The sequence below is a fragment of the Halichoeres trimaculatus genome, unplaced genomic scaffold (genome assembly GCF_033239565.1).
Source record: "Halichoeres trimaculatus isolate MK-OKI-2021-1 unplaced genomic scaffold, fHalTri1.1 fHalTri1_scaffold_19, whole genome shotgun sequence".
Lineage (NCBI taxonomy): Eukaryota > Metazoa > Chordata > Actinopteri > Labriformes > Labridae > Halichoeres > Halichoeres trimaculatus.
The window spans coordinates 16,191,313-16,215,206 of NW_027437197.1; the positions used below are offsets into that span (position 1 = coordinate 16,191,313).

Consider the following 23,894-nt stretch of genomic DNA (forward strand, 5'->3'; position numbering starts at 1 on the left):
ACATTTTAAGAAGTCTGCAAAAGTTTTTTGTGTTTTTTTTTTCCCCTAGTAAAGTGGGTCGCGACTATTCATAGCTCATCAACCGGCCTACAATTATAATTTTCTTGCCTCTAATAATCAAATTTATGTGTGAAATTGAATTCATAAGCTTTGCATATGTATAAACATATTTTTATCCTTTCCTCGTTTTTTTTCCAATGTGCATTATGAACTGTGTGTTGACCATTAGCACTCTCTTCGGATGCAGGAGGTACTGCATCCAAAAGAGGAATTACGTCTCGATGTGTCAGAGGGAGCCAGGGCGAGTCTTGACTGCAGACATCGTCGAGTATGGAAGCAGGATGCGCATCAACATGAACAGAAACCTTCACATTTCTCTTAAAGGTATGAAATTGTTGTATTTCGCTTGTTTTTCCTCATTTGTCATGTCATGTGTCATGTAAACAGGGCGTGTGTTCGGATGCAACCCCTCAAATGAGACCAGCATCTCATAGTGGGATCAGAATACTCGTATGTACCGCCCTTAGCAAGGACTCATGCGCGTATTTATGTGTTTAATTTTAATACATAACGTGTTTTAATGGAGCTGATCGGGTTGAACATCCTGCAGCATCATGCAGCAGCATCACTGAATGAGCATCAGCAGATATCATGACGCAATATTTGTTATTGTCCGTGTGACAGTGGAAAAAATAGCATCCACACTGTGTACATCACAACATATTTACAATATGTTGCCATAAATAGATACACAGCTTTAGCTTTTGTGTGTTCCTGTGTTTTTACCCCTTGATTCCAGCTTTGTAAACAGGCTGGATGACACCCAATTTCGTGCAGGTTCAGGGCAGTGTTGGTTCAGGATTATGGAGAATATTGTTCAACATTTGTGTTTTTTTCCCCCCTCTTTTATCTTTTAGACCTATTACAACTAAAATCTGTTGTAATGCTCATGAGAAACGTGTCACGCCATGCTCTGGCCACGCAGATGCTCCCAACAGAGCGTGAAAGATTGGATCTGTTGAATCATTGTTTTCACTTTAAGGGACTAAAATGTGCTGGTTCACCCCAGGGTGTCTAATTGTTCAATAACTGCTTCTGTATGTGTAAAGGTTTTCATACAAATGTGAAGAAAAATGAAAGAAGATTAAAAAGACACAAGGCTACCACTCAGTATTTTTATGTGTAGCATCATTTTGATGTGATACAGTAGGCAGGCTATGATACCACACAGTATTATAATACAGTACAATACCATATGATGTGATATGGTATTACTCTCCAAGACAAGACGTTACACCATATTTTATAAAACATCACCACATGATTGTCCAGTTTGTTACATTTTGATATGACAATTTGTAATACAACACTGTACGACAAGATACTTAATGATATGATGCTTTACTTTATGATACTATACTACATAAAATCATATGATACAATATGATCCAATAATCTATGCTTTAGTACTTCACAGTATACTTAAGATACAATTTTATGATTTACAACAAAACTTAACAATACTTTACAGAACAGTAATTTACAGTACAATACTTCACAGTATGATGTGACAAGACACATTAGATATGATACTGAATGATACAATGCTTAATGATATTTTTCAGTACAATATCTTACAATACTATTCTTTAAGGTACTTAACTTAAACTGATATTTACATTGGGATACTCAACATAGCAATACTTCACGACATAATACCATATTTTACATTACAATATTTTACGATACGATACCATACTTAACCTTGTGACGCTTCAAATAGCAATACAATATGATATTGTCAGATATGACACTTAAAACTGTGGTATTTTCAGATACAATATGACAGAACAATACTTGATGATACTTCACTTTGCAATATGATACAATACTTAACATCAACATACACATTATATGATACTTTTAGATACAATGCTTTACAAAACAATACTTAATGATACAAAACAATACTTTGAGATACCATATTTAACCTTTATTTAACCAGATAAATGACCCATTGAGATCAACATCTCTTTTACAAGGGCGACCCTTATGATACCATATAATATTGTCAAATATGATACACCTGATATTTAGGGAAAATTTTCTTGGGCTTTGGTGTTTTACACACTTGTTTCCCCTATTAGTGCAGAAATATTAGCACGAGTTAATGTTAATGAGCAACCTTTTTTTGTAGGAGTAGATTTTCTTACTATAGGAAACAACAGCTCTGCATTTTCTCCTCCTCTATAATCGAATCAGATCAGAAAGCAGTTACTTTGGATGGAGTCAGCCGTCCACGTGTCCATGGTTACTGCATCAAGTTAAGGATTGTGAATTAGACTCGAGGGACGTCAGATCTGAGCTGCTCAGCTCTGGACTGAATCAGGATCAATACACTGAAACTGAGAGGATCAGCGAGGTTGTATAGACGCACTGGAAAGATCTGGGGAAAGGGTTGATGACGGAGCAGGAAATAAAGATATGAGATGTGAGATTAAACACTGTGAGGAGGTGGTGATTTAAGAGAAAAGACGTGTGGGAGCAAAACTCTGCAGTGCAGCCGGTAGTGACAGCATCTGCAGGGGGCCAGCTGTGTGCTGGCAGCCAGCCGGACTAACTGGGTCATTTTAGCTTCCAGACCTCCCCAGAGGACCATGTGCACAAGGATCACCTGAATCTTCACAAACAGCTTGGATTCCTAACAGCATCAGACTGTTTGTGTTCATCACTTAAATCCATAAAACTACTGAAACAACTCACTGCACGACCAGCTTTGCCTCACAGCTGCAGACTGCTGATGTGAAGAGGCTTAAGAGCCATAACAGCTGGACTCCCTACAAGTGCTAATCATCATTAATGAACTAAACAACAAATCGCTTTATGGATCTGCTTTTTGTTCACAAAGTTAATCCACTGTGTTTGAAATCAGATAATGGTTTAAATCCTTTTTCTGAGGCTACAGAAGCAGCATAGTGAGGATTTAACAACCATCAAGTTGTTTCTAATCAGAACTTCACCCTCTGATAAACGTGTTAATCGATGAATTGTCTCAGCAGTATTTCTTTCCCCTTGGAGCGTGTTGCCTCAGACAGATGCAGTGGTGATGATGGTGATGATCATGGCTCCCTGTGGCTCTGCATTAGATCCGCTGAGTGTTTCAAAGAGCTCCATGCTGTGCCCCTGGATGTGTAGACTACAGCACGTTATAGACAGCTCCCACTGACAACAACGCCCTCGCAACTTAATGAGGCAAAGCTTAACGCCGTAATGTCACATTTTGGATTTCCTCTGTGTCACTGTGATGATTTTTTTTGTCACGTGTGTGTGTGTTTTCTGAGTTATCGTACATTTGGGGGACACGGAGAGGAGTTATTTTCAGTGAGAAGCTTGTGTACAGGGGACCTAAGCTCTGCCTCTAAATGCATCAACTAAAAAAAATTAAAGAGGGGGTATTGTGCTACTTGTTAGCTTTTTTACGGAGCCTTTGGTGCCTCTTTATTATTTATATACATTTTTTAAAGCTAATAAAATCTCCATTTTTCTCTTACTGGTGTTTTAAAGAACCCCTGTCTATAAGGCTTCACTTAATCTGCTGCCCCTTTAAGGCTTCCTGCTCCACAATCCTCCTACTCTGTGATTGGCCAATCCTCTAGAGGCCTGTCAGGGGTGAGAGCTATGTGCTGACTTCGGTGTTTGCCCCTCAAAAGTGTCTCATGCAGATCTCGTAGAAGTTGAAAATCTGCACTTGTTTAGTATGAACGTCCAGCGTTATTGTTTTATATTGGAAAGATTTAATACCCCCTCTTTAACGTAAGCATGCATGCACGTGTGTGTCACTTAAAGAGCGTATTCACTTACAAGTGGCGTATGACGTCAAAACTGATTCACGTATAAAAATAGACCTCTATTGCAGAAGTCTGAACACATGAATGCACAGCACTCAGAGTATCAACGTACAGCTACACACACTCACACAGGATGTACACAAACCTACAGTTACAGACACATCCTTAGATTAGTCATATGCTCACTTTCTCCTCCCTTCAACCTTTACATTTCCTTCCTTTCACCTTTTCATGTGTCTATTTCTATCCCGACAGCCTCTCTCCGTTAATCATATTTGTGCTTTGAATCAACGCACTGACAGCTTGCTCGATCTGTCTCCTCCATGAATCCACTACATGCCACACTTGGCACGGCCGCCGCTTCCTGCCCTCTCACTGTTGCACAGAATTTTGGCAGCTGCAGAGTAAGCATGGTAACAACATGAGCAGCCCAACACAAGCAATCCAGACGTCATTTTTTGTCCTTCTGTCCTCCTTTTGAAAAGTATTCTCAGCTGTCTCTGTGCGTCTATATTTGATGTTAAGGATTAGTCAATGATAAAGAAAACAGGGAGAAAGTAAAAAAAGCAACAGATTCAATCTGCTAGTGTTTCACATCCTGCAGCTGTGTGAAAAGTCACACTTCTCTGAATGTTTGCACTGACTTTATTAACACCTTTTTAAAGGAAAGAAGAGAAGCACTGTGAGACACTACAAATCCTCTTATAGGGATACTTCTATGAGTGATTCATTGCTTCAACGCTGTGTATTCACGGCTGAATGCTGCGATTACACGCAGGTTTTTGAGCTTAGCTGCCGCAGAATATGAGGAATAAAAAGATGATCACTTTGTTGTTCTCTTCTCTTTCTCTCAGCTTCCTCTCTGACAAACGTCTGACTGCTCCTGGATCAAACACTCCTGATAAAGCAATCATCTTAGAAGAGTTTACATTCGGAGTCTGATCAACGCTTCACCGCTCAGCCCTGCCCTGAAGTCACCATGTCCGGGAAGGAGCGCAGCCCCCGCCATCGGCCTTGGTCAGTCTACCGGGCCAACACCTTTGATCTCTCGGCTGAGATGATGGGGCTGGCTCTCTCAGGTAACTAAGTAACAGCAGCTATGGTAACGCTTTTGCTTCACTGATGATGAAAAAGAAAGAGGAGAAAAACTGGGCTTCCTCTTTATCTCGCAGGAAACAGTCAGGATCCAGATGAGCCGGTGTTGGAGTTCAGCGTGGGTAAGAAGAGACAGAGACAGATGCACAGATCAAACTATGTATAATCACTGATGGTAAAAAAGATGAACAGTGGGATGAACTGTGATGCATCATGTGTCTTTCTCTCATTTTCATCCCTTGTTCAGCCTTAAATCATGAATGTGAACAACTGTAATGACCAAACTACTGTATTACAGCCCCTCCACAGTCAGGGATTAGTGCCTAGTGTACTATTAAATCCCACGGTTTGTAATCTCCTCTCCTGTTTTTATGTCACTGCAGCCTGTAGCGAGCTGGTGACTCCCTCCCTGGACCGTAAACCAACCAGCTTCGTCGCCGTCAGCTGCACCACCCCGCCTCAGGCCTTCTGGACCAAGCACGCTCAAACTGAGATCATAGAGGTACACGTGGATTCCCTCCCCCTCCCTTCTCTTCCTGCCTTCTCTGGAGATTGTTTTCATCTCCGTTTTTGTCTCTTCAGGGCACCAGTAACCCCATCTTCCTGAGCAGCATCGCCTTCTTCCAGGACTCCATGATCACTCAGCAGACTCAGGTCAAGCTGTCTGTGTACGATGTTAAAGACCGCTCACAGGGCACGGTGAGCACAAACACAAGAGTCAGACTTGTCCTTAGACTTGTCCTTAGATGTCCCCTGAGGGAGGGAGCGAAGTCTTATATGCTAAATCCATCTGTGGAAATCCTCTAAATCCTGTTTTTATGTGACAGATGTACATGCTTGGTTCGTCCATGTTTCCTGTGAAAGAGCTGCTGCAAGACAAACATCACAGGCTGCACCTGACGCTCAGGTAACACACACACATGTGAGAGACAGTCAACGCGCGTCTTACTGTATGGTGTATTTTGTCTTTGAGAGGTTTAACTCATCAGTTGTCATCGTGGATCAGGTCGGCGGAGAACGAGCGCGTGGGGAACATCACCGTCATCGCCTGGCAGATTGAGGAGAAGAGGGAGCAGAGGGCTCCTGTGGCCAGATTACAGAGAGGAGACACTGTGAACGGAAGGGTGAGTGATCTGGGAGAGCTTCAGGATGAAAATGAAAAGAGTCTGAGTCTGAATTTCTACTTCCAAATTCTACTCAACATACAGACTCAAGAGGCAGAGGACCAGATTCTGGTCTTTATGAGACAGACTGACCAAGAACTAAAGAAACACAGCTGGCCTTGTCCACACGTAGCCGGGTATTTTCAAAAACAAATATCCCCCCTCTTCATTTTTTTAAAGGGGACATATGCTGATCCCTGATTTAATACTTACATATAATATAATAAATTTGAAAACAAGACCTTTCACCCCCTGAATTTTCAAAAAATGAGATATTGTATTTTTTCTGATATCCTAGAACGAGATTTGATGCCTCTGAAAATAGGTCATTGCCAGTTGGCCGCGAGATTTTGACCTTCGTGACGACACGAGGATCCTTTCTTTTTATTGGAGTAATCTGATAAAGCAGCTCCTCTGTGATGTCAGTTAGTCACACAACCGCCACCGAGGGATTCACCCACCAAGAGCCGAGTATAAACGTATAAACTATACATGTTACAGTACTGGTTTGACTCACCACACTGAAGCGTCCTGAGATGATCTGTGTCGAGGTGGATTTTCTTCCTCCTGAGCTGCAGAACCGTCCGGGTCTGACTCGGGGTCCAATACAAAAGGACGTATCCTACACTCTGCCATTTTATTAGTGCTATCAATGCCTTACGATGAAGTTTTGGCAAACAGCAAACTCGCCCAGTCTACTCCATTCAATGTGGCCATTTTGTAAATACTGCCATGCTGCAAAAACCGCCCCCTGGCTCTACCCCCTCCGCCCCTCTGATAGAACTGACCAATCAGAGCACAAAGGGCTGTGATGTTGCGAGGTTACTGGAGGTCATTCTCGAAACGGCGCGTTTCAACAAGATCTTCAGAATGGCCTAAAATAAGGATATTGAGAACGCTATTGTGGGGCAATGAAGGAACTAAATGACTTGTACTGAGGGCAAAAATGCTTTACAGGCATCCTAGTCTGGCATAGTGAAAAGGAGAAACAAGCATGATATGTCCCCTTTAAATACTTTTGTCCACGCACAGTGGGCAAATCCACAAACAAGTGCAGCTCATGGCATGCCAAATCCATAATGGGCAGTGTTTTTTTTACAGATGTTAAACCCGGGCCAGCCAATCAGAATGAGCCCCCATCATTCAGCTGTGACGTTTGTGAACTGAAAACTCCAATTACCGGGGTCCATACGAAACCATGACACCAGAGTTTTCCAAATCTCTACTTTGGCCAGAGTTTTCTGAAAACATTGTTTTTAATGACGTATAGCTGCAGTTTTGTGATGAAGACAGGCCTAAATGCATAAAAATATGTGTGGTTTCCTAAATACCCAGCTACATGTAGACATGGCCTAAAAAGACAGAGGGTGAATCTAACACAGGTACTAGAAGAGATACGGTTGAAACCAATGAGTGCAACCAAGACAAGAGATGAAACTAAACCAGACTCACAGGAAGCAAGAACGTCAAAATAAAACAGGAAACAAATAAAATACTTTTCTGGAAGTTTTTGAACTTTAAGATGTTTTTGATGAGAGGATGGGACAGTGGATAGTGTTAGAAAGAGAGGGCGTCACATTTGTCAAAGGTCGCTGGTCAGAATCAAACCCAAACTGATGCCCTAAAATAAATAATTTGATGTGTGATATTCAAAAAGATTGCAGAACTCAAACTCTTTTTCAGCATTTGTTGTTTTTCTGTGGTGAATTTCTGTTTCTTTGTTTGTGTCAGATGGTTCTCCCTGTTGACGCCAGCCTGACTGAGTCCATGGGCATCAAATCCAAGTCCTCCTCCCTGTGTAAAGACCCTCTGCTGAAAGCTGGTGAGTGTGTCTGTTGTGACTGGAAATAAACTTCCCGGGAGTGCGACTTTAACCGCAGGTGACATCCGGACGGCTGACCGTGTAATGGTGATTCACGGCTCTGACGCGGTGTTTTGCTCCTGTTTCAGTGTTCGGGGGCGTCATGTCGAGAACGTACCGCTTCCCCACCACAGACGGGAACCACCTCCGGATCCTGGAGCAAATGGCAGAGAGTGCGCTGTCACTACACATCCCTCGACAGTTTGTGAAGCTGCTGCTGGAGGAGGACGCTGTCAGGTAAAAGACTCAGACCAGGAGGGAGCAGGGTGTTAGAAAACGGGCAGGAATGAACTACAGCTCTTCGGTACTCGAGCCTGGTTCATTTCAAGTCACATTTTATCCCTAACATTATGTAAGAATATTCAGTTTGTTACATGATAATGTTTTTTGGACCCATCCCAACCTCCCAGAGACAAACAAACACATGACTCAATCAGCGTCAGACTTGATGAGTCTGAAGTTGGCTGCAGCTCTGTGTTTCTTCACAGATTGCAAACAAGTGTTTAACCAAAGATGGATGTTGTCTTCTTGGATGCCTTCATTTTGTCTTGACCTCATTAAGCAGATATTTGTGCCAGTTTATAGGAGGAATATGCATCTTCTGGAGAGATAATATGTTTTCTTTAATCATTCTTATGTATCCTCAACATTATGTCCAAGAAATCAAAGGACGCAAACTCCCACTGTTACCGTTTGTTCAGATCGCTTCTTGTAATGTGGGTGTTTCAGACCATGATTTACAGGAAGCTGTGAGGTCATTAGGCATCAGCAGCTTGTCTTTACTGTAAATGTGTGTGTGTGTGTGTGTGTGTGTGTGTGTGTGTGTGTGTGTGTGTGTGTGTGTGTGTGTGTGTGCAGGGTGTGTGAGCTGGAGGAGCTGGGTGAGCTGTCTGCGTGCTGGGAGAACCTGCGGAGGCAGATCATCGCTCAGTACCAGACCATCATCCTCACCTACCAGGAGACCATCAGTGACCTGCATGAATACAAAGGTTACAAACACAAGCTATTCATAAAAATATCACTCTATTAACACCCTGCTGTGTCTAAAAACAAAACATTTTTCCTCTCTGTTTCCTCCCAGGTCCGTCCTTTAAGTCTAGTACCTTAAAAGCTGAGAGGAAGTTGGAGTTTATTCCAACAAACCTGCACATTCAGAGGATGAGAGTACAGGGAGAGACTGGCTATGGTCAGTATCTTTACACACACACACACAACATATATACATATATACATGTATTCAATAGACGTATTCATTCTTTTTTGTGTGCTTTTCTTTATTTTTATTTTTAGACCGGACATACGACGTTGTGACCATTGGTGCTCCTGCGGCGCATCATCAAGGCTTTAAAGGCTGTGGCCTCAGGAAAATGCTGCACAAGCTGGAAGAAGCTCGAAAACAGTGAGTAGAGAAAACTACCAAAATAATTATTTTTCCACTTATTCATGCCTGGTGATTTATCAATCTGTTTTTTTATTTCATGTAACTCAACCAGCTCTCACGGAGAGGAAAGGTGAGTTCAACGTGCTGTATCTGACACTTCTTGTTTTTTTTCCTCTCATGTTTTTTATATGACACTTATTTTTATTTCTTCTCCAGCTCTCAAAGCTCTGGCAGCTCAGGCCTTAAAGGAATGGCGTACCAGCCTCAGGATGTGGTGAAAGCAAAGGAGCTGATCGCTCAGATAAACACTCTTAAAACACAAGTGTGTTACTACACAGAGCGTCTGTCTCGAGCTGCGAAGGAGCGCTCGGCCAACGCCCTGGAGAGGACGCTGGCCATCCTGACAGAGAAGGTGAGAGAGGAGGAGCTCAGCTTTCACTGATTCCTCGACAATCTCCACGTCTTATCTCGGCTCTTATTTCCTGGATAAAACAAGGAGCTGTCCTTGTGAGCTAAAAATGTCTTCAAAGTCAGTAATAGTGGTGGAGCGTAGTCAAATAAAGGGCGAATGTAACTCTGTATGGCAGATTAAAGAGGAGACAGACAGCAGCATCAGCAAACCTCTGAGTCACAGAAACTCTGAAGCACAGAGCAGGAGGTTATTTTTGCACCACTGTTGTGCATCATGTACAGTTCTTCACGCTCTTGTCTCCTTTCCTCCTCCTGCAGACTCGTCAGCTAGTGACCGTCTGTGACTCCAAGCTCCTCTCCACAGCCATCCTCGCGCTGGCAGCCGCCCGCCCAGAAATCCCCCAGCAGAGCACCCCGTCTCCCTCCTCCTCCTCCCTCTCACCCTCCTCTCGTTCCCCGTCACGCTCCCCCTCCCGCAACCCCACCTCCCCGTCTCGCTCTGCCACCTCGCCTTCACGTCGTATCTCTCCTACGGATGTCAGTGATGGGAGCAGAAGCAAGCGCGCCTCCATGCAGGCAGAGCTGCACGAGGAGGAGTGGGTAAGGAGAGTTCATGTGCTTCATTCATTTCTTTGTTTGTGTTTTGGAAATCCTGATTATGTGAAGCTTGTGTGTGTCTGTGTGTCTGTGTGTGTGTGCAGGACAAAGTTTGGCTGAATGTGGATAAGAGTCTGGAGTGTGTAATTCAGAGGGCGAACAGTTTGCTGCAGAGAGACAAACTGCAGAGCGACAGCAGCTCAGAGGACGTTTTCGAGCTCGCCACAGAGGAGCCGAGTAACACTAAGAAAGGTACAAACACACACACACACACACACACTCTATGATGTGTTAAAAAAGTAGTATGACACTTTATCTTCCATTAACCTCTCCATCCATCCATCATCCTCATCCCTTTACCAGTCGTCTTTGAGCCTTCACATGCAGTTTATCAATTGTCGGCTCTGTCTTCTCAATATATTTACTGCTTCTTTGTGTCTTGATGATCTCAAATTAAATGGTAAAAGGTTTTTGCTCTACATATCTTTTGTTTCCTCTTATCTACAGACAGCAGCCCAGAAGTGGAAAAGGCATCCCCAGGTGAGAGCGATAAATCTTCCTTAAGACTAGATGAGGGATTAAACAGGAAAAATACTCCTCTACAGTATGAGGAAATAAACACATTCTACAAGATTATTGCACAGGATAAAAAAAGGAAACTGTAAAACAACTTTTACTTAATAATATCGAGTTTATTCTGGTGCAAACCAGATTTAAATTCATGATTAAAGCTTAAATAAAGAACCAGTTCCTGTGAATTTATCAACCTTGGTCTTTGGGGTTACTTTAAGAAAGTTTATGTTTTAAAAGGAGGAAACTAGACTTTTATTTTCATGCAAACACCCTGAAAACATTTTAAATTATCGGGGTTGAAGACAGCTGTATGCTGTGATATGAAGAGAGGAAATGGTGCACATACATGATGATGTTTTTTAAAGTTTGAGCGTGTTATTGCAGTTTACTCTATAATAAAAAGTCTCATACCTGTTACATGCATGTAACCAAGTGTGTTAACCCACCACTGTGTCCACAGTGGAGTGGAGTGAAGCCCTGTACCCACTCCTCACCACGCTGACAGACTGTGCCACTCTGATGAGCGACAAAGCCAAGAAGTCCATGGTGTTTCTGCTGATGCAGGACTGCGCCCCTACCATCGCCATGAGCCTCACCATGCAGTACCGCCGCGACGTCGTCTTCTGTCAGACGGTCAGTGCAGGCATTCTGTCTGCCATAGAAATGAGAGTTACACAGTTTGCAGAGTTAACAACATGACTGTTTGATGTGGTGCTTTCCAGCTGACGGCGCTGATTTGCGGCTTCGTCATCAAGCTGAGGAACTGTCTGTGTGACTCGGGCTTCCTCAGGCAGCTGCACACCATCGGCCTGCTGGTGCAGTATGAGAGCCTGCTCAGCACTTATGGTGAGTTGTGTGTGTAAAAAGATTGAAAGACCTAGGGTTTCCAAGAGCTTAGATTTGGCAGAAATTGTTAAACATTGTGGAATCCTGTTTATCTTCTTGTTTCCTGAAGGAGAGGAGCTGGCCATGTTGGAGGACATGAGTGTTGGTGTCATGGATCTGAGAAACGTCACCTTTAAAGTCACACAGGCCACCTCGGGTTTCAGCCCAGACATGCTGCCGGTGATCACAGGGAACAGAAACGGCTTTAACGTCAGGGTCCCGATGCCTGGAGTGATGTTTGACACGCTGCCCAGAGAGATCCAGAACGGGATGCTGCTGCGTGTGCAGCCGGTTCTCTTCAATGTGGGGATCAATGAGCAGCAGACTTTGGCAGAAAAGTGAGTCTCTGAGCCGTAGGAAAAAGCAATTGACAAAAGATAGATGAAAATACTTATTTGCAAAAATGTTAAGTTTTTAGATAAGTCCAAAAAAATCTCTAAAGTCAAAGACAATGCTTGTAAAGGTGTGTTTAAACTTGGATCTAATCCTACATCTGTGTCCAGGTTTGGAGACACGTCCCTACAAGATGTGATCAACATGGAGAGCATGACCCGCCTTAACTCCTACTATGACCAGTTCAAAGAAGTCCTGCCAGAGGATTGTGAGTTAATATACGTTTTTCTGTGGAGGAACTTGTTTCTTAACCTCAGATTTAACTCCTCCATCCTCCCCCCACCCTTTCCTCAGGCCTGCCCCGCTCTCGCAGCACCACCAGTCTGCCTGATCTGCTCAAACAGCTGAGCCAGAACGTGAACGCCAAGAAGAGCAAGAACGTGGAGGTTCTTTGGCAAGCGGCTGAGGTAGCTTCTCGTTTCTTTACAGTGTGGCTCCTAAATCCAAACCCCTCATCCCTCTCTGGGCTAATTTAACTCTTTCTGAAAATCTTGAAGGCTTGTCGCCGCCTGAACGGAGTGCGCTTCACCAGCTGTAAGAGCGCCAAGGACCGCACCGCCATGTCTTTGACTCTGGAGCAGTGTCAGATACTGCAGCAAGAGCACGCCCTCGCCCCACAGGTCTTCTACCAGGCCTTGGACTGTATGCGCAGGTCAGCAGATGACATCATACAAATATTACTACCAACTGGGGCAGATGTGATGCATAGGCCCAAATATTTCAAATCACAACAAAAGGGGCTGCAAATGTGTTCTTCATCTGAAAATTCAAAGTGAAAGACAGTTTAACAATTCAAATGGACTACTACTACTGCTACCAATGGAAATAAGATCAAATCACATGCATCACACTGCAAATACACAAACACAGGAAACTGGAAAGGGGTGCTCCTGACCAGTAGGGGGTGCCTAAGGTGCAGGAGTTTGCTAAATATATTTTGAGTGATTGTTTTTCCTCAAGGTTTTTCAGTTTTTAACAGCATGCTTTTTTAAAACAAATTATAGTTCCTTAGTTGTATTTATTGGCTTGCCACTTTTAGCAGCTTGTTTCACTTTATTGAAGTGTTTTGGACAGTTGTAGCACATTCACACTTGTTGGCACTAGCTGCACAGTCAGCCTACACTAAAAGTTTGCTAAAATTTTATGAAGAAAACTAATGAATGAATGTGTAATATACTTTTTTTCCACAGTGAGGGCTGCAGGAGAGAGAACACCATGAAGAACGTGGGATGTCGTAAATATGCCTTTAATGCTCTCCAGCTCAAAGCCTTCCCCAAACAGTACCGCCCTCCAGAGGGAACGTATGGGAAGGTTGAGACCTAAGCAGACTACAGGAACCAAAAGACTGAAGGGGATACTAATGACAGCACCACACAAAGAAAAATACCAACACAAACTGGAAAGAAACAACCCCTTTGTTTTGTGCTTAGTCACTGTTAAGATGTCCAAGTGCCAGTGCTACTGTAGATCGTTTTATAGCAGTTCCCCCACCTTATGTAGAACTCATATCACACAATCCTCGCAGCCAAACGGTATTAAAGTGGCTCTCTGTGTTGCATTAAAGCCACTGTGCAGACCACACTGTTGGCTGTTGTAGCACGAGGAAGCAAAATGAGTCACTATAAGATGTTTTCCCTTGAAATCAGATGTGTAACCACAACCTTTATAGAGACACAAGGACACGGCTGTTTGTCCTCACTGCTTGTTCAGTTTGTATATGTAGGAGGACAGCATTTATCATTTCTTTTGATTTCTTGACAGTAAAACAAAAACACTGAATACTGCCGGCCTTAAGCAACACCAGACAAATCTTTATGTCCTTTGTCTTGTGTAGCTTTGACGACTGGATCCTTTCTTTGCCTGTCGAGATGTTTCTCTGGACCTGAACTGCTCTGCTGAATAACAGCTGTCAGACTCAAAGCACTTTTTTTCTGTTTTATTTAAAGCCTGTTGTTTGTTGCCCTTCCACTGTCTCTCCATCTTCCTCTTTAGACTCACTTATAGTCCACATAATCTCACTCTCAACAACAAGCACAGACGTTTAAGAAGAACATATCTGACATGACTGTCATTTGTAACATGATGTCTCATCTAAAGTGATCTCTGAGGGGATCCTGATGCTCTGCTGGAAGCATTGATAGGCTGCAGAGATGGTGCATTCAATTCTTCAATTATTCGTACACGTTTGCAGATATTTAACACTTTTCTCCAGGTTATATGCAGCACTTTAGCCCTTCAGATTTGGGTTTCACAGCACCCAGTAGTATTATGAAGAACTCTGACATGCAACTGGATTAAAAACTTTATTAATTTAAACTGCATGTTGTTTGAAATACACTATAGCTTTATACTATTGCAACTGTATACTGTTGAGGAAATCAATGAAATGATGCATATTGCATTATTCTACCAAGCATCATCAACACGTCTTCTGTTGTCAGTGTACCAGCACTGTACTCCAGTGAACCTTACTGTACAGAACTTACAGAGACAGTGGATTTTATTTTAAAATGTTATTTTGCTTACAGGTATTTATTTATGTTGATATGGCTGCTGTTGCCAAATGCTGTTAGAGTTTTATCCATTGTTACCAAGTAAGTTATGCCCTGATCAGTTTTACATGCACAAATGTTAGATGTGAAAGTGTGGGAGACACCTGCACTCTGACTGAGGTATGAAATAAAACCAGGTGAATAAAGGTTTTTTCAATGCCAAATAAGTCTGTGTGAGCTCATTTGAAGAATAGTAGTTTGTTATATCTAGAATTTCCATAATAATTATTTCAACATTGGCATTCTCTCCTAGACAGTTTGATTAAATTTGTGTAAGGGAATGAGGAAACCCTGAGTTCGAAGTCATAATTTACTGTGCCTCCATTTTTCATACCTGCAAGGACAATCAAGAAAGTATTTTTTTTTTTTACCATATATCTCTTGTCTACAAACCAATAAAATAGTAAATATTGGTATAATTATTTGTAAAATAAGAAGGCAACGGTTATCCACTACAGGGAGTGTCTGTATTTGAGTGTTTTTTTAAAAGTATATTATGAATTATATTCAATTAAATAAATACTTATTATGTTAAATAAATTAATAATATTAATATAAAATAACATGAAAATGGGCTTTAGAATAATTTTCGTTTGATTTTGAACAGAAAAAGACTGTGAGTGGTTTTTATCAAGTATTTTATAAAATATATTGAATTAAATAAATGCTTATTCGTTTAAATAAAATAATAATCAAATAACGTGAAAATTTGCTTAAGAATAATTTTCGTTTGATTTTGAACAGAAAAAGACTGGGATATTTAGAAAATAAATAAATTGACACTCGTATCCGGTCGTTTTTCCCCGTTTCCTCCAAGTATCTGGAAGTGACGAAATCTTCGAAGATTGTCTACATACAGATGAATCACCGAGTAAAAAAATGTATGGAGGTCTCGCGCATGAGCTTATTTTGGTTTGACGTTAAGTCGGTCAGGGGTTGCCCACGAAAGCTCTGTTTTTCTTACCGAAGTACACCTGGAATGTATTCACTCACACATTAGACACTGAAACGATACTTTTCTTCGTGGAGACACGATTCAAGAAATGCTAGACTGGGCTTGTTGGCTCGTCCTGTCTTTCACGCAGCTTGTTGGGTGACCAAAAAAAATCAGAGTGAAACCTCATATTTTTTGATACGATCTTTGGGCTTGATCTTCGTGTACATGGAAGTTATTATCCGCTACTTGGCAGTGAAGTCTCGTGTTTTTGGCGGCTCTTTGACGAGGTGAGAGGACGTGATATTCTTACACATTAGTCCCAACACTGACGAGCTATTAAAAAAAAAGAAGCTGAATCACGACACAAAATCGTTTCAACTCACAAATTTTATTATCGCTATCTTGCCTGCATGTTTTTTCAGTGCCAGTGACCGCTCTGTGCACTTCAGGTGTGGCTCTCATTCATAGCTGCAAAAATAAATGAGTCTCGCAAATGTTTTTATAGATACATAAATGACACATGCATTTATAAGTATTGCTTTTAAAAATTGCTTGTCATTTTAGTACCACAATATAGTATTCATTTTCAAAGAGGAAACTGTCTCTTCAGAGCTTCCATTTGATGTTGTGGTAAAAGTCACAGACCATCAAGACTTGGATAAATATTAACTGCCCCTCCCATTCGCATATTAAATGATCTGTTCAAAGATTGCTTGTCGCTGATAGCCGGTGGTTCCAGTCAGCAAGAGGAAGCGCACCAAAAAGCAAACACTACAATTCATCCAGCTCACAGTCGCTTACAGGTTGGTGTTTTTTCATAATATAGATATGCTTGTAAATATTTCGTCGAGCTTGATAACAGGCGTTTTCTTCTTCGTGGACTTATATTTTGTTTCTCAGGCTCCATGATGAAAAAAAAGATCCTGGCAGATGTGGACTGTGGGACAGATGATGCTCAGGCCATCATGTTGGCGCTGGCTGCCCCAAACGTGGAGCTGCTGGGAATCACATGTGTGCATGGGAACACCACAGTGGAAAATGTGTGTAAGAACGCACTGAGAGTCCTGCAGGTTTGCAACAAACTCGAGGTGAGGGCAGCAAGATTGTGTCATGGATGTGTTGGCAGTAGGGCTTAGCTCTGGGTTGGAATTTAAATTAAAATTAACTGGCATCATGTGACTAGACAGAGGGTTACTGTCTTTCTGTCCACATGACTTGAGGCAGAAACTTGAGAAATTACACAACCACTAAGAGCTGTTACTATCGTGACCTTATTTGGTGTTATGCTGCTGCATTGGGGAAGGACACGGAAGTGAACATCTGACATAGCTGTTAACATGTGAAACTCCAGATTCCAGTGTTTAAAGGAGCCGACAAGCCCATCCTTGGCAACACCATCGATGCAGGACACTTCCATGGGAAGGATGGACTGGGAGATGCTCCTGACCCCAATGCTCCCGGTGTGGACCTGGTTCAGAAAGAAAGCGCTGTGTCCGCTATGATCCGTATCATCAATGAGAACCCAGGAGAGGTAAAAGATCTACCACCACTCTCTCTTTCTGTAATTTTTATTTTAAAGGTTTCTAAGTCAAAGTATGCTCCCCAGGTGTCTCTTGTTGCCACAGCACCGCTTACAAACCTGGCTCTGGCTGTGAGGATGGACCCGTCTCTACCCAGCAAACTCAAAGGAGTTTACATCATGGGAGGCAACACTGATTGTAAGTTAAAATATTAACCCAGAATCCATGAATCCAAAGTTATTGCTCTCCCTGAGCTGCATGTTTTTTTTAGTTTTATCCTCTCTGCATCTGTGAAAGTGTAGCTCACTTGGTAATGAGTGTTTTTTCTGTAATATGCTCCTTCAGCTCGAGGAAATACCACAGTGTGTGCTGAGTTTAACTTTGCTGCTGATCCAGAAGCTGCATACATTGTGCTGAAGGACTACAACTGTCCCACATACCTGGCCTGCTGGGAGTTCACCTGCCGCAGCAAGCTCTCCTGGGTACGGCCTTTTGTAACTAAGAACTGGCAATGCAAAGAATTACTGCTGCTGCCCAGTGTTGACGTTTCTCCTCCCTTTGACAGGAGTTTTGCGAAGCCTGGTTGGCGCAGGACAGTGACAAAGCTCGTTTCATGGACCGAATCTTTCGCCACAGCATGGAGGCTGCAAAGAGTGAGCGCTTCGAGAAGGAGTTTGTCAGCGGTTTAGGGTTTGTTTCCTGTGACTCGTACGCCATGGCAGCCGCTGTAGACGATGCGTTCATTCTAGAAAGCGCTGAGGAGCCTGTTAGCGTGGAGCTGGCAGGTACCCACACCCGGGGCATGATGATAGTAGATACTGCAGGGCTCATGAAGGAGCCACCAAAGAAGGCTTTCATCCTGAAGAAGGTGGATTTGAAGAGGTTCGAGCAGATGATGATGGCTGCTTTAAAGTAACACGTGAAGAAGCATGATGGTGAAACTTTTCTTCTTTGTCCATTTTTTTAAATTGTTTATACACAAGAACAAACAATAGCCATAATTTGATGTGATATGATATAGGAAATACTAAAAGTATTTTTATAACAGATCATGCAGTCCTTGTTCGTGATTTCACCATCAGGTTATTTTTTGTTCATTGTATTAAGTATTTTCTACTAAATTAAAATAAAAATTGTAACAAAGTGTTCTGTATCATTTTATTCATTATTTCTTTCACTAGAAGTTTTTCATTACAAAAAACACTCACAAAAAGCTACAGCCTTACACAGCACAAGTAAGCACATCATTTTTCATGTCAGTGGAGATTGCTCTTAAAAGTCTCTTTGTATTTCATTTTCCTTGCACATGTCCTTTAGATGCAGTTGTAAAAGTGCACATAAACTAACTAGCAAGAAACAGTCTTGAATTTAATCTATGAGCACTGTCACTCCCCTGTAGGGCAGTATTAGGGTGCTTGCTCAGTATCCTTTCCTTCCTCTGAATCTTGATCTTGTGTCCAACTGTTAGAAGAGGAAACACCAAATGTTAGTTTTGCTTCTTGTCACAGAGTCAAGAGACGAGTCAGGAAAGCGGAAGACAGGACATTTCCTTGTACCCCCAACTCTTAATTTTGCCACCACTTCTTTCTTTTACAAATGTAACTGACTTACCATCGACCTCTTGCACTCAAAGAAAGATGTTTGCAAGGCTTTGCAGTGGCCTTCCTTCAAACATTCGCTGGGTAGCTTCCCATCCTGAGAAATAATAAAAAGAAAAAACTCTCAAAACTACAGATTTCCCTCGTATATACTCTAACAGATTCCAGTCTTCTAAAACCAACTATTGTTTTTTTGTTTTGTTGCATCATCTGCCCATTCGAAGGCAGTCAGAGGACACACCTTTACAGTAGGTATAAAAATACGTTAAGGAACACATAATGGCACAAAACGTGTACCACAACGTGTCGTACTTTTTCGTATACGTACGTAAAATGACATAAGAGGCTTTATATGTTTACTTACCTTTACCACACAGTCATGCTGAAGGAGACAGGCCTTAAAGTCTTCTCTGATACCCGCGCATGCTCTGTTATCTTCTTCTTTATCCTCGTAATACTTCGGCATTTTGCAAAATCCTATAAAACGTCAATGTTACCTTGTAGAAAAGCAATAATCGACAGTTTTCTTGAATTCGCATCGATGTTATCGGTTGTTATGAGAGCTTTCGGCCATCTTTGCCAAACCAGAAGGGTAAACGGAAGCAGTTAGTAGGACAAAGGGCGAAGAAGTGCATGCTGGGAGAATTTGTAGTTTTTTCCTGAATGTGGCGTCTGGGGCCTGAAAACTTCGAAAATACGTGGGGAAAAAAGTTGGAAAACTCTACCTCTGATAAATTTTGAGCCCAGTCTGAAAATATTAACTTTGCTTTGAACCTGTTACACTTAAATCAAACCTGGTGATGGAGATGAATGAATGATGCAAGTAGTATGAAATCACAACACGGAAAATGGCCATGACTATTAATAACAGCTTTATCATTTATTTCAAAAGATGTCCATGAAAAATGATGCCAAAAACATCAAAGACAGGCATACACACAGAAAAATGATGAAGGCACATGAACCAATGGGAGTATGAGGTCGTTTCCTGTCTACATTTGTTGTGGAGAAATCACATGACCAGTCATGCTGCTCTCATGCATTCAGTTTCTGTTTTTGGATGCAGAGTTTGGGGATGAAGCCATTCCTGTTAGTATCTCTCCCCTTTTAAAAAAATGTTTCCTTTAACTTCAAGTGTGTCTTCTCTTGTTCTCCCAGTTAAAAACAATCTGATCAAGAGGCAAAACGAATTTCTGGGCAGCTCAAAGGTTGAGAAGCCCAGATTTGACCAAAACATATTCTTCATAGTATACAACATATGACATGCAAATATTGTCCTGTTTCATACTGATTCCACCAAAAGGCACTTCACTGCCTCCTCATAAATAAGCTTACAATGATGTAAAACGAGACAGTTTCACATAAAAATAGCTTCCACTTAAAACATTGGCCACACACACACACACACAAATAGAAACCATGTGAAGTGAGGGAGAAGAGAAAGAGAGTGAGGGAGATAATGTTTGTTGCTTTTTATATATTTACAATCAGTGAAAGTACTACACAACCTCAGCCAAACCATACAACAAAAGGCGCTCTGCAGTGATCAGTAGTGGTGATGTTCTGTCCAACTGATGGAGCAGATCTGATTGGACAGAATAAATCGGTGCGTGGATTTGGAGGAATCAGCGGAATAAGCATCTACTCTGGTAAGATGAAAAGTTTAAGTACACTAGTGAAAGATGTGATGGTAACAAAAATAGTGGAAAGACAGTGCAAATCACGCCGTTTCAGATGAGTACTCAGAGATATTGTTCTTAAAATCCAATCACCCATTGGACTGTGTGTTATTTCAAAAGATTAGTAATCCAGCAATCAAAGAGTAGGAAAAGTGAAAGGGGACGGATTGGAATAGAGTTTCTGAGACTACTTCAAGGGACCGGGATGTAAGGCACATTTTCTTTTAAATTTTGACTCCTTCAACAGCAAAACCCTTCACACTTCTTCTCCTACTGTCAAGTCTAAAGCAGTGAAATTAATCGTTTTAGTCATAACATTTCATGTCAAGTGAAAAAAAATGGCACAGCTACTCGCATTGACAGAATGAACAACTTTGCAAGTAGCTGTTAAATGAAAATAAAATGTTCTTTAACGATATAGAAAAAAAAAAAACACAAACGTAAACAAGTAAAACAGCCTCTCCACTATCATAAACATCTCTCATAGAATAAAAATATATTTTACCTCTTGTACAAATTAAAGATTTATTTCAAATAAATTAAGTCACCTTCATAGATCGTCATAGCTGTAATAATATATCAATATAACAATATATTCCTTCAGGAGAATGACGCCAAGGCAATGTCTGATTGGTTTACTATAAATGGACACTGAGGTCACAGACGGCCTGTCAGACAGGAGGTGAAAGAGATAAGGAGTCATGGTTTTTGTTTCTTGATGATGAGACGGGGTAGTTGCCACTGAATCTGGCCGATTGGTCGTTGACGTTGTTACTGGCTCGTCCTGAGTTATTTTGTTGTTGTTTTTCAGGAGAATTGGAATATTTGAACTCTGGAAGTGATGCAAACATTTGTTTTAGTTGGGCTGGTGTTGATCGAGAGCTCCGTCACCTCTCTGCGGAGAACAGAGAGGGACCGCCTGTTAGTGATGACAGCATTCTTGGTCATCACGGGCTCAGCTGAGGCGACAGTGACAGTGCAATGCCCCAGCTTGCCCAGAGGTGGCAGCATTGAGTAACAGAGAAAGATTTGGCAGCATGTACACCAGTGGCCAGGTGACTGGTTCTCCCACATGTGATGATTTGTCTTCATTCATCCCAGACGTTGGTCTGATTGTGTCCAAAGCTGCTGACTCACAGTCACTTTGAGAGCTTCACATACTTCACTGTTGTGTGTTAGACAGTAGAATTCACATTCTCACTAAAATGAATTAAGAGCACAAGAGTGATGGAGAGATGCAGATAAAAACTCAATGAATGGGAAGCAAAGTAAAGTACGTTAGGAAGAGCGGGGTCAGAGAGATGGCGTTCCACAGACGAGCTCAGACGAGCTACTCTAGTGGGCTCTAATGACGTCACTGCTGGTCGCTGAGAGCCAGAGGCCCCGCAGGAGCAGTCTAAGACATTTTGGTTCCCCTTGGGCCATGATTCATATGCCCCAGTCCAGAAGAGTCAGCCAGCTATCCTCTTAATGTGAATCTGCAGGAGGAAAGTATCACATGTTAAGAGGATAAAACAGGAGGCAGCTGTGATTGGACGAGAGATCAACGGTGTGCTGAGTGGTTTGTTTACCTCACTAAGGATGGCCCACACAGCCGAGTCCTTGAGAACGGAAAGTCGAAGTGCAATGACGGGATTGAAGGACGGATCCACAGCACCTTCTGCCACACCCTTCACAAACTGACCTGTGAGATTCAACAAACACACACACACACACACACAGAGTATGATAAATGAGGGTGTACTTACCAATACGTGACCTATTACTTAGAGCCTCAAAAGAGAGAGTACTTAATGTGAAACACTTAGTGACTCACTTAAAGATCTGAGTCTTTTAAAAGCTTCTCTAAAAGTTAGTGCAAGCAGAAGTATAAGAAGGAGAAGATGACTGAAGGAGGAGCAGACACCTCGGATGTAAATTGGTGTGAAAAAGCTGTGACTGAGTACATTTCACACACTTTGTGCATCGTCTTTCACTTTGCGAGTGTGTAATCTGATCACGATGCTTCAGTTTTTGTATGCGCTCTCACACTTTAAGAGCTACAGTACTGTCAGATCCACTCACCGATCCTGTAAAAGCGATCTTCAGTTCGTTTGTACTTGTCTTTGGTCTGCAGTCCGGTTTCCTAAAGCGTGGAGAAAAAGAGAGGGATGAGCAGCAGAGTTAAAAAATGAGCCACAAATGTTAATGATTTCTCATTTGAGCGGCACTTGAACACATGCAAGCAGCTGTGGCCTCACTGGCAGCGTGAGCCTCAGTGTGGGAATGCATCGCCTCTGGCACGGCAGCGATTCTGTCACGCTTACATTCCTGTCAATAATCAATATGCTGCGTCCCAAAGAGCAACCGCTCAATGTAGTCTAATCAAAACCGTTTGCACATCACACCACAAAAGGGTGACAGACTGCGGGTGAGGGTGGAGGTGAGGGCAGATGCTTGTGTGTGGGTGGATTCCCTTACCGAAACAGGCAGTATTTCCACTGTGGTGTTCTCGATCTTGTCCCCTGGGTGCTCCTGGTTACCGCTGCGAAACAGGAACCTGTCAATCAAATCAGGCATCCGTTTTAAATCCACAGACGTTGAAGCAGTTTTTGTGCACAGAGCTTTCTGGATCTTGAATGTAAGGTTTGGGAAACTCTAAAAAATAAAAATCATATAGAATCATAATGCTCTTGCTTTTCAGGACGGAGGTTGTTCGTACAAGGATCAGTGAGTGTTTAGAAACCACATGTATTCAGTGTTTCATAGACAGAGGCACACCAAGTACGCTGCATCTCCACCAACTGCTGATGAGAGGTTGCCTAATCAGCAGGGCTAACGAGTCCGAGCCGGTGTAATTGGTGTCATTCAAAAGCAGACAAAACACTTCAGAGTCAGACAGTGGAACAGTCGATGGCTCGTGTCCAACTCACTGCCACTTCAGTGGCAAGTGACTCGCTGTCTCACACGCTTGTCACATGGTCCTTAAATGATCTGTTCAAGGCCAGCAGATACACGTATCACTATCAAATGAGCCTCATGACCAGATATGAAGAGCAAATGTTCGCTTTCAGGATTTTTTTCTCCTTTTGGAATCAGTCAGAACAAACATCAGCGTGGTAACTCCAGGTGTGCCTGAGACTAAACCCACCCTCATTTCAAGTGTGTGTTTTTATCTTGTAAATATTAAAGATCCCTCACATCCGGCTCCTCATCACATCCCTTCTTCATATTCACTGCCTTGCCCTTTTCTCTACCCCGGTCTCCACAGAGAGAAGGCTGGGCTGTGAATGCTTATTTTAGAGCACTCTCATTAGCTCACTCTGATCCCTGAAGACATGCAGTGCACACACACACACACACCGCAGCTTAACGTGAACCACTGAAGGGCAGCAGGCATAGAAGACAAATTTTGCATGTTC

At 42.2% G+C, this 23,894-nt stretch overlaps 4 protein-coding genes across 4 annotated transcripts in view; 2 read left to right on the forward strand and 2 right to left on the reverse strand.

The window, feature by feature from the left end:
- The first annotated feature begins 245 nt into the window (after window positions 1–245).
- inpp4aa (inositol polyphosphate-4-phosphatase type I Aa) lies at window positions 246–14,916 on the forward strand. The gene is made up of 24 exons (XM_074695242.1): window positions 246–384; window positions 4,703–4,927; window positions 5,021–5,065; window positions 5,327–5,445; window positions 5,526–5,642; window positions 5,771–5,850; window positions 5,950–6,067; window positions 7,838–7,928; window positions 8,057–8,204; window positions 8,826–8,956; window positions 9,049–9,153; window positions 9,258–9,366; window positions 9,461–9,478; window positions 9,565–9,760; window positions 10,078–10,359; window positions 10,461–10,608; window positions 10,864–10,896; window positions 11,390–11,562; window positions 11,652–11,775; window positions 11,885–12,152; window positions 12,318–12,415; window positions 12,502–12,614; window positions 12,705–12,859; window positions 13,398–14,916. Exons 2-24 carry the CDS (start codon window positions 4,828–4,830, stop codon window positions 13,528–13,530), a joined length of 2,904 nt encoding a protein of 967 aa, XP_074551343.1. The 5' UTR covers window positions 246–384; window positions 4,703–4,827; the 3' UTR covers window positions 13,531–14,916.
- A 723-nt stretch (window positions 14,917–15,639) lies between these two features.
- LOC141808389 (inosine-uridine preferring nucleoside hydrolase) lies at window positions 15,640–18,362 on the forward strand. Its single transcript, XM_074694957.1, has 7 exons — window positions 15,640–15,983; window positions 16,405–16,499; window positions 16,597–16,784; window positions 17,048–17,227; window positions 17,303–17,414; window positions 17,562–17,698; window positions 17,782–18,362. The coding sequence occupies exons 1-7, from the start codon at window positions 15,922–15,924 to the stop codon at window positions 18,130–18,132; spliced, it is 1,125 nt and encodes a 374-aa protein (XP_074551058.1). The 5' UTR covers window positions 15,640–15,921; the 3' UTR covers window positions 18,133–18,362.
- On the reverse strand, window positions 18,279–19,450 carry coa5 (cytochrome C oxidase assembly factor 5). Its single transcript, XM_074694961.1, has 3 exons — window positions 19,179–19,450; window positions 18,828–18,911; window positions 18,279–18,677 (listed from the first exon to the last, which is right to left on the reverse strand). The coding sequence occupies exons 1-3, from the start codon at window positions 19,278–19,280 to the stop codon at window positions 18,636–18,638; spliced, it is 228 nt and encodes a 75-aa protein (XP_074551062.1). The 5' UTR covers window positions 19,281–19,450; the 3' UTR covers window positions 18,279–18,635.
- Window positions 19,451–19,673: 223 nt separating this feature from the next.
- Window positions 19,674–23,894, reverse strand: part of mgat4a (alpha-1,3-mannosyl-glycoprotein 4-beta-N-acetylglucosaminyltransferase A) — a 30,636-nt gene continuing 26,415 nt past the window's right edge. The window contains exons 13-16 of the mRNA XM_074694956.1: window positions 22,954–23,032; window positions 22,558–22,618; window positions 22,065–22,177; window positions 19,674–21,971 (exon numbers count right to left, since the gene is read on the reverse strand). Of these exons, the coding sequence (XP_074551057.1) occupies window positions 21,945–21,971; window positions 22,065–22,177; window positions 22,558–22,618; window positions 22,954–23,032 (280 nt within the window). The 3' untranslated portion in view covers window positions 19,674–21,944. The remainder of the gene's footprint in view (window positions 21,972–22,064; window positions 22,178–22,557; window positions 22,619–22,953; window positions 23,033–23,894) is intronic.

What these genes read in the sequence shown, in the direction of transcription:
- inpp4aa (XM_074695242.1), top strand. Translation starts at nt 4,828, where the DNA reads ATGTCCGGGAAGGAGCGCAGCCCCCGCCATCGGCCTTGGTCAGTCTAC. An exon ending in AGCTGCACGAGGAGGAGTGG is followed by an intron (nt 10,360 to 10,460) that starts GTAAGGAGAGTT and finishes GTGTGTGTGCAG; the next exon opens with GACAAAGTTTGGCTGAATGT. An exon ending in GCCGAGTAACACTAAGAAAG is followed by an intron (nt 10,609 to 10,863) that starts GTACAAACACAC and finishes TCTTATCTACAG; the next exon opens with ACAGCAGCCCAGAAGTGGAA.
- LOC141808389 (XM_074694957.1), top strand. Translation starts at nt 15,922, where the DNA reads ATGGAAGTTATTATCCGCTACTTGGCAGTGAAGTCTCGTGTTTTTGGC. An exon ending in CAGCTCACAGTCGCTTACAG is followed by an intron (nt 16,500 to 16,596) that starts GTTGGTGTTTTT and finishes TTTGTTTCTCAG; the next exon opens with GCTCCATGATGAAAAAAAAG. An exon ending in TCAATGAGAACCCAGGAGAG is followed by an intron (nt 17,228 to 17,302) that starts GTAAAAGATCTA and finishes TATGCTCCCCAG; the next exon opens with GTGTCTCTTGTTGCCACAGC.
- coa5 (XM_074694961.1), bottom strand. Translation starts at nt 19,280, where the DNA reads ATGCCGAAGTATTACGAGGATAAAGAAGAAGATAACAGAGCATGCGCG. An exon ending in AGCATGACTGTGTGGTAAAG is followed by an intron (nt 18,912 to 19,178) that starts GTAAGTAAACAT and finishes ATTATTTCTCAG; the next exon opens with GATGGGAAGCTACCCAGCGA. An exon ending in TTGAGTGCAAGAGGTCGATG is followed by an intron (nt 18,678 to 18,827) that starts GTAAGTCAGTTA and finishes CTCTTCTAACAG; the next exon opens with TTGGACACAAGATCAAGATT.